Here is a 12,324-nt window from a genome sequence, read left to right as displayed (position 1 = left end):
GACGAGGATGAATTTCCCTTGCATTTTTATTTAATCTACCCAACCTCTTTCATTAGTAAATGGGTATCTCAGAATAAAATTTAAAGAATAAAAAAATTGCAAAACAATGAACTTTAAAATTTTACTGGCAAAACAATAAACTAGTTGCCTTTACCTGTCTAACACAGACCTTAGGAGTGAGAGGAGGGAGAACTAGAATAAGATGCTGAACCAATAATGGTCTTTGAGGAAGCAGGCAGGAAAGGGTTAGAGCTGAGGAAATAACATTTGATCCCCCTGGTCCATTGGTTAACAGGAAGTATATATAAATATTATATATATAAAGCCTGTGTGTATATGTTTAAGGTATACATAATATAAATTATATATGTGTATGTGTGCAAAGTATTTTTTAAAATAATGAAATGCTTATGGTCCATTACCCAGCTTAAGAAATTGACTGTTACCGATGTCTTTGAAGACTTCTGTTTAGAAATGAATTTACTCACTCAACAAATACTTATTCATTCAACAAATATTTATTGAGAATTTACTATGTGCCAGATCCTGTGCTAGATATTGGATACTGTGGTTAACAAAATTGGAACAGTTCCTACCCTTATGGAACTCATAATGTAATGAGGGAGACATTAAATACATAATCACACAAATTAATATAAATACAAATATAAATGAATTATAACTATCAACTACGAAAGGTCCTGTGTAAGAAGGTGTTGAAAACAAACAGGAAAGGCCTATTTATATTGACCCATCTAGAAGGCCTCTCTGAGGAACGTCTAAGATGAGACATGAGTAACTGTTAGAGCATAATCAGTAGAAGCACGAGAGGACCATCATTCCAGGCAGCAGGAAGAGTGAGTGCAAAGGCCCTGGGATCTCAGCTCCATTTACATTGAAGTCTAAAGACCCATATCTAATCTACATGTGTGAAAACTTAGTCCAGAGAAATACTTCTCTAATGTTTGCTTTCCTTTTGAGTGAGGGTGGCATTTTGAAGCAAAGTTGTGCTTGCTTCATTTATTTTTCACTTGTAAGAAATTTAGTAATCAGATATAGTTCAACATATCCTACTGAGTTCCACAGTTATTTGGCACAAGGATTAGTAGTTCACATCAGGCGATTTCATTGGGATTGCTTTTACATAGGTAAATTATTTCTTACTTTATATTCTTTTTTTCTCTTCTTTAAAATTTTGTATTGTAGTATATAGTAAATCTACAGCACATAAAATTAACCATTTTAAGTGTGCAGTTCTGTGGCATTTGGTACATTCAAGTTATTATGAAACCATCACCCCCATCCACATCTAGAATTTTTTAAGTTCCCCAACTGAAACTCTATACCATTAAACATTAATTCCCCATTTCTACTCTCTCCCAGCTCCTGGTAACTACCATTCTACTTTGCCTCTTTGAATCTGAATACACCAGATATCTCATATAAGTGGATTCATATATATCTTCAAGTTTCATCCATGTTGTACCACATGTCAGAATTTCCTTCCTTCTTAAGGCTGAATAAGATTTCATTGTACATAAATACCACATTTTATTTATACATTCGTCCATCAATAGATACTTGGTTGCTTCTACTTTTAGCTATTGAATAACACTGCTGTGAACATGGGTATACAAAGATCTGTTTGACTCTGTTTTCATTTCTTTGGGGTGTATATCCAGAAGTGGAATTGCTGGATCATATGGTGATTCTTGGTTTAATTTTTTGAGGAATCAAGCTTGTGCTTTTTTTAATTCATTCATTCAGCGAATGTTCATTAGACTACTACTGTGAGCCAGGTAGCTATGCCTAAGGTTGGGAATGACCAGACAACACTCAGACACTGCCCTGAAGGTTTCCAGTCTAATGTTTGAGTAGTTTATTGTTGTTTTTCTTCTGATGGTAGTGATGGCTTACAGGTGATAAACTCTCCTTCCTCGTCTTCTGGAGATCAGTAATATATTTGTACAGTGTATGGCAAGAGTGCCCTCATGACCCCAAGATTGACCAACTCGAGGCTTTGAGTAACTGAATCAACTACAACCAAATGGAAACAGTACATAGTCCTATAAATCAAGTGACTCAGGACATTGCCAACCCCCCTTCCCCCATATTTCATCTGTAAGAGTAACTTGAGAAAATCATTTCAGCCTAATCAGAAATTTGATCAATGGAATCTGTACAAATGAAAATGTAGTATTGTTACATGAATTCTACTAAGGTATTAGATTTGATTATAGGGAACTGATTTTTCCATTTGAATGGCATTATATCAATGGAAGTATTAGGTTGGTGCAAAAGTAATTGTGGTTTTGCAATTACTTTTAACCTTTTAAACCACAATTACTTTTGCACCAACCTAATAACATATAAGAAAGAATGATCCAGTTTGAACAAGTTTTCTTAAATAACTTTAAAGTTTCTCTAAATAACTAAAGATAACAAAATGTGAACATTAGCAAAGGTGATATAGGCTTGAAAGTGTTATAAATCATGATGGCAACAAAAATGAGTTTAGGCACCCTAAGAATAAAGAAAAACTGTTTTCATCAGAATGAAATCACTCTCTTATTTCACCAACTTATTCAGCCCTCCCTTTTTACAATTATGGTACTTTGTATTATACCTTCTTCCAAACACATTGGAAGGATATCTAGAGTAAAATTACAATGCAAATAATAATAATAATAATAATAATAAACCACTTACATGGAATTAAAAAAAAAAAGTGACAACCAAGAAAGAAAGAATGAGGGGATTTTTAAAAACCATAGGCCGAGGAAAGATTTAGCCACTGAGCACAGATTTCTGTTCTGAGCTTCTTAGTAGCCAATGCAAAGATGGAAACCAGTAGAATCATATAACGCTCATTATCTAAAAAATAAAACATACCAGCATTCAAACATGCTTTCTGTATTTGACCATTATGTTTTGAGAGTTTACCATAGGGATTCTTCCATAATTGAACTACATAAGAAAAATTGTCCTAGACAATTTTACAAGATGTCAAAAGTACCAGGTTTTGCCATGTATAATGCACACTTTTTTGCCCAAATTTGTGAGAGAAAAATAAGGATGCACATTATACATGGGTACTACTTCCATATCTGTATAAATGTTTTTAATTCTTTAATTTATGCTTATGAGTTAAAAATGTAACTCTAAAAATCAATCACAATATCCATATGCAAAATAATACCCTGGAATATGATAATTAGTTTTGATGAACTGAACGATGAACTTGCAATAATGAAGAGTTCTTGGCATTCTGTGATGCACAAATATCACACGTTTGTTACCAGTATATAAAATTTCTTGTACCATAAAACGTTAAAAAATAAATGCTAAAATTCCTTTAGAATACAAAAAACAAGTACCTAAATGTAAGCAAATAAAAATTTAAATTCAAAAATTAAAATGAAAGATTTTTTTCCCTGAAAATTTGGGCCAAAAACATGGGTGTGAATTATACAAGGAAAATACAATATTTCACACATGCATATTTCTATACTGACCATTAATTAAAGCCAAAGACATAAAGCTTGTTCATAGATCTGCTAAGGCAATTCTGCAAGAGGCCAGCATGACATGGGCCTGGCTTATTTATATCTATCTGATGGTCTAAGCTGATAGAGGAACATATAACTTTCCTGTTTATTTAATAGATTTTCATAGTCCTGCCACCTATGTATTATGTCAAAAAAATATGTGTTGTATTAAACACCTTTCTCTCATAAAAGTCTGGAGGTAGGAAGTCTAAGAGCATTGTGACATTCCAAAGTGTCAGGGAGCCAGGGCCCTTTTTCTAGTGTGTACTCTCCACCTAAGATTTATTTCATGGTCAAAGTTGTCTGTTCCAGCCTCTACATTATCATTCTAGACACAAAAACAGGAAAGAGTGAAGCAGCATATGCCCTTCCCTTTAAGGACATTACTTGGAATTGCACCCACTACTTCTTCTTACATCTTCTTAAGAAAAGCTTTGTCACATGGTCACCGCACATAGCTGCAAGAGAGGCTAGTAAATGCCTCTCTTCTGGGTGGCCATGTATGTTTGTTAACAAAACAGGAGAAAAAATGACAGATATTGGGAGACAGCTAATATTTCTGCCACAGGTATGTTATTTAATTTTTTCCCTTAAAACGCCAGTGTTTAAAAACCAAGCTGTTGAGAGCAAAAGTAAATGCATATGATTGTAGTAACCATTCTACTCACAAGGCAATTCTGAGGCTGACAAGAGCATTTCTATCTCAGTCTAAATTATAGATAAGTGAGGGGAACACAGAGGAAGAGGTGGGAGGAGCAAAGGGAAAACATGTAACCAAATACCAAACCCAAAAACTAAGCCTGTGTGACCATTTGGATAAGGGTGTACCTCTCCAAAGCAGACCATGACAAAACCATTACACTTATATGCTTTGGACTTTGCTCCCTCATTATTTTGCACACACCAGACATGCCTCCACTGGTATTCCTCCTAGAAGTATGCTCAGGTGACACACAACAGACTTAGTCCGCTGGCCTTCAATGCAAGAAACCTTAAGGCTATGACTCGAGTCCCTCCCAGCTGTTCCCAAAGGCTTTTGTGATAGGCTCCAACCCTGTAATCATATCTAACAAGAAGGGATTCTCTCCTTTATCCTTGGAACCCTATACTTTCTATAACTACTAGTTTCTGTGCTGTGAAACCAATTTTAGATTTTATCTTCTAGGAAATGCACATGTAAAACAACTAAATCTGGATTCTTTTACCTATTTCTCCCAATTGCATGCCATATTTGCCCCTCAGGACACCTACATATTGATGATATTTTTGTTGTTGTTGGCTTGCATTTAATTCTCTATGTGGTTACCCTATATAATTTTTGTCCCTTTTTGCCATGCTTACCAATTTCCAAATTCCTTCATGGAAGTCTTTTCAAGAGAAAAGCCTGTTGCATTTTCAAGTAGGAAAGAAAAAATATCCAGTTTTCCCCACAAACTCCATATCCTTTTCTGAAACCTAAACAACAAAAATTATACTATAAATTATTTTTAGTTGTAAGTTCTTTTTCAGTATTTCATTATTTGACAGATTTTTAAAAAAAATTTGACATTTATAATTGTGATATGACATAATCTTTCCAGCTTAACAGGGAAACCAATAGTTGGTATTCGCAAATATAACCAACACGTAACAGGAATAAAATTGCAGGCTCACAGTGATCTATTTTATTTTAGAGGAAAAATATTCTGATTTTCCATGGTTTAGTTGATATTCTGAAATTTAAATTGTATTTCAATTTTAATTTGCATTTTTGCTTAGTTTTCAGAGGCCATCTTTTCTTTCATAATCCTCCTGTTTGCTTTTTTTTATCTTGCTTTTCTTTTTTTCTGCTACCATATCTGTAGACATAGCATATGTTTATTAGCTGATATGTTAATTTAACAAGAATATTTCTAATGTCAATTATGTTCAAGGCTTTGTGAAGGAGCTGACATTGGGCTATGCTTTAAAGGTTAAAATGGATTTTAGTAAGGCGGAGATGGGAGAGAGGGCCTTCCAGCCAGAAGGGACAAGATGAACAAATACGTGGAAGCGGAAGGACTTGGAGTACTGGGGTAATATCAGGTATTTCAATTGGGCTAGAGCATGATTTTCTATTATCCTGGGACTGGAAGCAGATCAGGGAGTCCTTGAATGCCAAGCTGAGGAATTTGGCTTTTCCATTTTAATCCCGCTCTCTCTGTGTTGTCTATAAATCTGTTAACACCCCTTCACCTTATTGTCTGGCTCTGGTATAATTATTTTATCTGTAGAGGATGATGTCATGGAAATAGTACTGAACTAAGAACCAAGGGCCTTGGATTTATATATTGCATTTGGGTTTAATAGATGAATATTACAACTATAATTCAAACCTCAGCAATTAGTTTGGTGTCTCTGTAGGTCAAAAAGGCTACAAAGGCAGTTTATCTGTTGCCAGTATTTTCTATTTTCATGGCTTGCACACAGTAGGTGCTCTATAAGTTTGTTGAATGTAATTCAATAACAAACTTCTGAGATCTGTGACATAACCCCAACGATGTAGAAAAAGGGAGACGAAGGACGGCCAGTGTGAGGTTGGTGAGCAATTCTATCCTCCCAATGCAGTTCAGTGTTCTGTTCTGAGTTTGTTTTTGTTTGTTTGTTTGTTTTTTCAGGGGGAGAAGGAGTCTTAGAATTAGAATCTAAATTATGATAACAATTTTTTCCACTATTTTATTAGGATTTTCAAGTACACAGAGAAGTTGAAGGACAAGTACAATGGACACTCATATACCCATCGCCTAGCACGGTAGTGATTTACTGAGGACTTACTTTGTATCAGGCTCTGAGCTAGACTGCAAACCCCTCACTCCACTTCCCACAACGATTCTGTGGTGCAGAGTGTTACTCTCATTATTTAACAGGGTAAAACAAAACAAGCAAACAGACTGGGCTCAAAGACTTTCAGCAATTTATTTCCTTAAAGTCTTCCTGGTAATCTGTGGAACAGCTAGAATTTGAACTGACGGGCTCCAAATCTGGGTTTTTTGCCTTCCACCAAGCAGTCTACAGAATTCCTTTCTGTTCCTGGCTAGGGTCACATATTCTAACCAAGTACCTACAAAGAGAGAAGCCCTGAGGTAAGAATTGCAGGCAATAGGAAGAAATGCGAACTAAGGCTCTTAGTGCTTCAGGCAGCTAGAAATGAATCAACTCGAATTTCAAAATTTGTTATTCCTTCCGTATGGAACATGCAGTACTAAACACTTTGTAGGGAAAAGGAGACTCTGGGACAAATAATTTAAAAACATGATTCCCCCCCCCCTTTAAACAGTCTAGAATAGTGGGTCAGGGTGAGTAAAAGCCTGGGTCTCACATGTTCCTGCTTTCTCTGCTTACTCTGTTCTCCTCACCTGCAAAGCTTTTCCCCTTTTCTTTTCATCTCATAAAAGTTTCTATATCTCAAGGTCTTAGGTCTTTTTCAATTTCTATTTCTTCCATTCAGGTACTCCTCACTGAGCCCTCAAACTGGCAGTGACCTCCCTTCTCTAAACTCCTGTGGCCCTTTGCTCTGCAAAGAGGCAGTGTTGTTTAATACTTAGGAACACAGATGGCCAGGGTTGAGATCTTGACCCTTCCCCTCTCTGGTGGTATGTGATCTTGGGCAAGTTATTTAATTCTCTGGGCCTCAGTTTTCTCCTCTGTTAAAGGGGATATATCTGTCAAGGATTCTGTTGCAGAGAACAGAACTTACCCTCGCTAACATAAGCAGAAAGTATTATATTATAGGGTATCAATTAACTCACAGAACATTAGCATCACCAATGAAAAAAGACTCTAGTTTGAGCTTTCTGAAGACTCCATGCTACTCTGCAGCAACAGATAACCACAGGAGCTGCTGCCTCTTTCATAACCAGGAAGTCACCTGCTGAATAGAAATGTAAGGAATGCAAGAACCATGTCCACCTTCTCTGATCCAGCTAGTCAGCTGCATGCCCCAAGCCTGCCTCCTGACACAGAGGCAGTGACTGGCTAATATGGCTGCAGACAAACCACATTGCTCTGTAGCCATTTTTACAAGCCCAGGAAGCAAAGTGTGGTCTCTGCCTCACTTCCGCCTTCCAAATTATATAGAGGTGTTTCTAGTGGTCAAATCTAAATTACATCCAGCTCCCTAATTGCAAGGGAGTCTGGGAAATGTAGTTTCTAGATTTCGGGCCTCTGTGTTTCAGGAAGGCACTGGTTGGGATGAATTGGGATGAATGTTGATGGTTTATCCACCATAAATAACATCCATATGAGATTAGTAAGTGTACCTACTCTATGGAGTAGTTATGAGAATCAAATGAAATAATAAATATGTTTAGAACAATGCCTGGCACATGAGAGACTCCATAGATGTAGCTATTTTCATCAACTTCTCAGAGAGTTTTCCAGGGGAAAGTCAAACCACATTAGATATCACTCCAATTTTTCACATGCTAATAAGTAACTTTGATGAACCCACTTAGGAGCCCCAGTTTTCTCATCTGTAACTGAGGATAATAATTGCTCTCTGCCTTATAGAGTTTCTGCTCATATCGTATTAGGTCATGTGTGAAAGGTGATTTGAAAATTGTAGCAGACACTCCAATTGCATGGGCGTTAAATAGATATTAAGTAAATTGGAGAACTACAGGCTACTGCTCAAATTGTAGCTCTGTCCCTGAGACTAGCAGTCACCTTCCTGTAGTTTTATCTTATCCATTCTCACACCATTTTGTCCTCCCTTTAATTTTCAAAATTAGCCAGGGAAATCAAACAACGTCCACACATGCCCATGAGGATAGTAAGGCTCAGGCACTGCCACAGCCACCTCCTTCAAGAGGGGAGATAGGGTCCTACCCAGCTTGTCAAGGTTCCCCACCCCTGAGTTCTTTCCAGAAGACCCTCTGTCCTCTTGACCCCAGTTACTGCAACTGGAGGGCCAAGAGAGGAGGCCCAAACCTCAGGAAGAGACAGGTGGCTCCAGCGTGAACACTGTAATGTACTCTCCCCAGGGAGAGAAATTCCGAGAGTTTAGCTCACTCTTTCCTGCCATAAAGCACACTGAATGTTAACAGCTTGCTCCTGTCCAAGCTGGTGTTTTTTAAATTAAGTATTGTTAAATCCATACCATTTGGAATGATGCTTCAGACAGCTCTGACACTCTTGCTTCTGCTTTCATTTCACCTAATATATTGTGCAGGGAGCCGGTAAACAGTATTACAGCAGCCGGGGCTGCTGCTGCTGCTTCTGCTGCTGCTGCTGCTGCTGCTGATCAGACACTGGCAGACGGCTTTAATTTAGATACCTGAAGAGCAAAAAAGGAACTCGGCCAACGCCCCGTGCAGATGCCGTAAGAGGCCTTTCACAGGTTGCCGTTAGTATGGACCTAGATTACCTAGGGTTTTATGTTATTTTTTCCTGGGCACTGAAATGGGTTTTAGTAGAAATAATGAAGATAGGAGACAGAGAAGCTGTAGACTAAAATAAGATACTTCCCATTGTCAGGTAACATATACCCTTAGTAAAACCTGGGTAGACTGCCTTCTGCTCCATTGCCTTCACTATAAACGTCTTCCTCCAAACAGAATGACACCATTGCCAACACCTGAAAATGTGTGTGTGTGTGTGTGTGTATACACACATACATACATATAAGTATTATGTGTGTGTGTGTAGGTGTAGGTGTAGGTGTATGAGATGAGTGTGATTCAAAATCCAAAGACCTCATCCAAAGGCCAGTTCTTGCCAGTGGGGCCTGAGGCACGTCACTTCACTTCTCTGAGCCTCAGTTTCCACATACATACAATGGGCTGAGTACTTAACCAACTTCACAGAATAGTCATAAAGGTCCAGTGAGATTGTCAGTGTAAAATCATTTCATGAACTCAAAAGATCTCACATAAACTTTGGCAATAATCAAAATTAGCTCATTCTAAAAATTGACCTCAATCACCCTAACCCAACTCGGTTTTGTTCTCCTTTTTCTGAAGTTACAGTAAGCTTGGAGTTTGCCCTGCGCTATATAATGTTCGACTGTGCAACTGCATTTCCTTGTTTCTCTGAGCATCTCCAACAGGGAAAGAAATGCTTCGAGCACAGGGACCAGACGCTGACACTTCATGGCAGGCGTCCTCCAGGCATTCAATAAATGATTCAGAGCTTGATTTTAAAATATCGTACTTCACTGAGTAAAATATCATGCTTTTCGGTGACTTTACTGAGTTGACCATCTTGTTATACTTGACATGACCATCAAAATTCCAACGCAGAAATCTCTGACTCAAAATATCGAGACAGTATTTATTTCCAAAGCAGGAAGGAATCCAGACTAGCCTACAAGTGGCTACCAGTTATTCTCTTACCACACCGATGTTTTTCTCTTCTTCTGCAAATGGTACTGTACCATGACCTTTGTTGTTGTTATGCCTTCTCCCACCATCTGCTCTTCCCTTTTGGTCTGCCTAATGAGTGATGTTTATGTGTGAAGAGGGAGGAAGTGATGCTAGATAAAATACTCCGTTTTATAGAACTAGATGGAACTCTTTAGCTAATGACTCTGAAAGAAGACAAAACTCCATAGCAGAAAGCCCCAGTGTGTAAAAGAGAGACATGTAACATCACTTCATAAATGAGAGTTTATTTCAGTCAATCCATTTTTTTAATCTGATGAAGATTTCAGATAACACCAGTCAAGCATTTTTACGGTAACCCATGAATGCTGTTTAGCTTATAAGCATTTGCTAGTTTGGGAGAGATTTGTAAAACAAATCCTTCTGAAATAGAAAAGCATACCCAAGAATAGGGCCTCTTTGTTATGGATTTGTGCTATCCATTTTCCTAGGTGAGGAAAAAGGTGGATCTTTGTATGCTCTTGACTTTCCTAACAGGTTAAAAATGGGAATTTTAAAGCTCTTCTGTCTTTAATTGATACACCATTTGAAGTAAGTAACCTGAAGTTGAACAACCTGCTTTTCCCCACCTTTTTGAAAAGCAACAGTGCAGGTATGTATATAGGCAGACTTGCCTGTATTCACATGCCTATTATGGCTTCATCAGGTTTTCCATATTTGTGTGTTTCATGCCTCTTGTCGGTATTTTTTTCATTAATGAAAGGAAAGAACAGTGATTCTAAATGTCTTTTACCTTCCCCATATATATTTCTCGGCTATCGGGAGATCCACAAAGGAAAAACTTCCTGGTGACACACCTATGGAAACGTAAGGCCAAGTTTGCTATTTCATTCTCAAAAACTCAGGGATTTCCTTAATAGATAAGGAGAAAGATGTCCTTGTTTGACACTTGACACTTTTCTAAAACTGTAATAAAACCCTCCTCTGGTAGAGTCAAATCTTGCTTGCTGGTGGATTAACCAGACTCAGAAGCTTCCCGACCTTCTCTTGGCTTTGTCATCGTTTTAGTGTTCATTATCACTTCCTCCAGGGCGACACTGGACCTCACAGGGCATCTCCTCATCGAATGCTCTTGCAACAGTGGAAGGGAAAAGGAGGTAAAACTCACTTCAGCGTTTCCCCGCTGTATTATAACAGCTCCCATAAAGCATGTGGAGGAGGAGGAGGCTGAAACTGTCAGTTAAAAGGTTTGGGGATTAACTGAGGATTTAATTCATCCTTTCTGTCCCTCCCCCCTGCTAAATCAAATAGTTGAGAGTTGGCAGTGTGTCAAAACCAGGCTGTTCCTCAACCCCAAATTTCTGCTCCACTCATCCCTGAGTCTTTGTTAAGGGCTTCTTTTTAAACTGGTGGATCTAAATTTCTAATTGTGCCTTAGTGTTAGTAAACCTTGGATGTTTTAAATTGTCACTTTACAAAGAAGCAACTTCCTCTTTTTCAGATCAAGTTAATGCCTACACACAGTCACTTACACCACTCTAGGTTTAGTGAGGAACTTGCAAAAACTAATAGCCTCCCTTTTCCAAGTCAGGGGGAAAGTAAAGAGGAATTTTATGGACGAGGAATAAAGCATTTGTACAGAACACGTTGAAAGGGCACATTAAGTCAGTTTTTGTCTATGATTCTTTCCCTTTATGGCATATGTTATATATTGACAGGGATTAGGTTTCTCTCCTGAATGGAACAATACGGAGTCACAGGGAGCTACTGTACTTTACAAAGCAACAGGCACAAGCAACTGGCACAGAGAAACGTATCTCACGCAGAACTAACCAGGTTGGTTAACAGCACAGGGCTTTGCTTCATCTTTTGCAATTCTGCATCTTTTGCATTTCTCTTCTCGCTCTGCTGCGCGCTCTGCTCTCCTTTCTTTTTCGTCCTTTCCCCCCCGTTTTTTGCTCGCACTGTTACACTCTCTCTGTCCCCCTGGCTTTGTTATTCAGCATGTCTGATTAGCAGGAGCCTGATTGGCTGGCTGCCTGCTCCGAGAGAGATTCCATTCAGCTCACCCCCCACCCATCCACCCACCCACCCACCCGTAGTCAGGAAATGTGAGCGGGGCTGATGGAAGCTGATAGGCAGGGCTGGAGTGTTAGCACCAGTACTGGATGTGACAGCAGGCAGAAGAGCACTTAGCAGCTTATTCAGTGTCCGATTCGGATTCCGGCAAGGATCCAAGCATGGAATGCTGCCGTCGGGCAACTCCTGGCACACCGCTCCTCTTTCTGGCTTTCCTGCTCCTGGTAAATGCCTTTTCCTTTCTATATGTTGCTACTGCCATTTAGTCTGGGTGCTGTTGGGGTGGTGTGTATGTGTGAGTGTATGTGTATGTGTCTTTATCTTCAAACAGCAGGTAAATTAGTTTATATGATTAAAAA

General features: G+C 38.6%; 1 protein-coding gene across 3 annotated transcripts in view; it reads left to right on the top strand.

Annotated features, from left to right (window-relative positions):
* ADAMTSL1 (ADAMTS like 1) overlaps positions 1 to 12,324 on the top strand; it is an 890,862-nt gene that overhangs the window by 486,335 nt on the left and 392,203 nt on the right. Inside the window, exon 1 of one of the 3 annotated variants that reach the window (XM_019739192.2) lies at positions 11,995 to 12,189. The exons of the other annotated variants lie outside the window; for them this stretch is intronic. Within the exon in view, the coding sequence (XP_019594751.2) occupies positions 12,127 to 12,189 (63 nt within the window). The 5' untranslated portion in view covers positions 11,995 to 12,126. Of the gene's footprint in view, positions 1 to 11,994; positions 12,190 to 12,324 lie in introns of those variants that run through there. 3 annotated transcript variants of the gene reach the window in all.

This window comes from Rhinolophus sinicus, linkage group LG04 (genome assembly GCF_036562045.2).
Source record: "Rhinolophus sinicus isolate RSC01 linkage group LG04, ASM3656204v1, whole genome shotgun sequence".
NCBI lineage: Eukaryota > Metazoa > Chordata > Mammalia > Chiroptera > Rhinolophidae > Rhinolophus > Rhinolophus sinicus.
The sequence above is the reverse complement of the archived record's forward strand: the minus strand, read 5'-3'. Positions and strand labels throughout refer to the sequence as shown.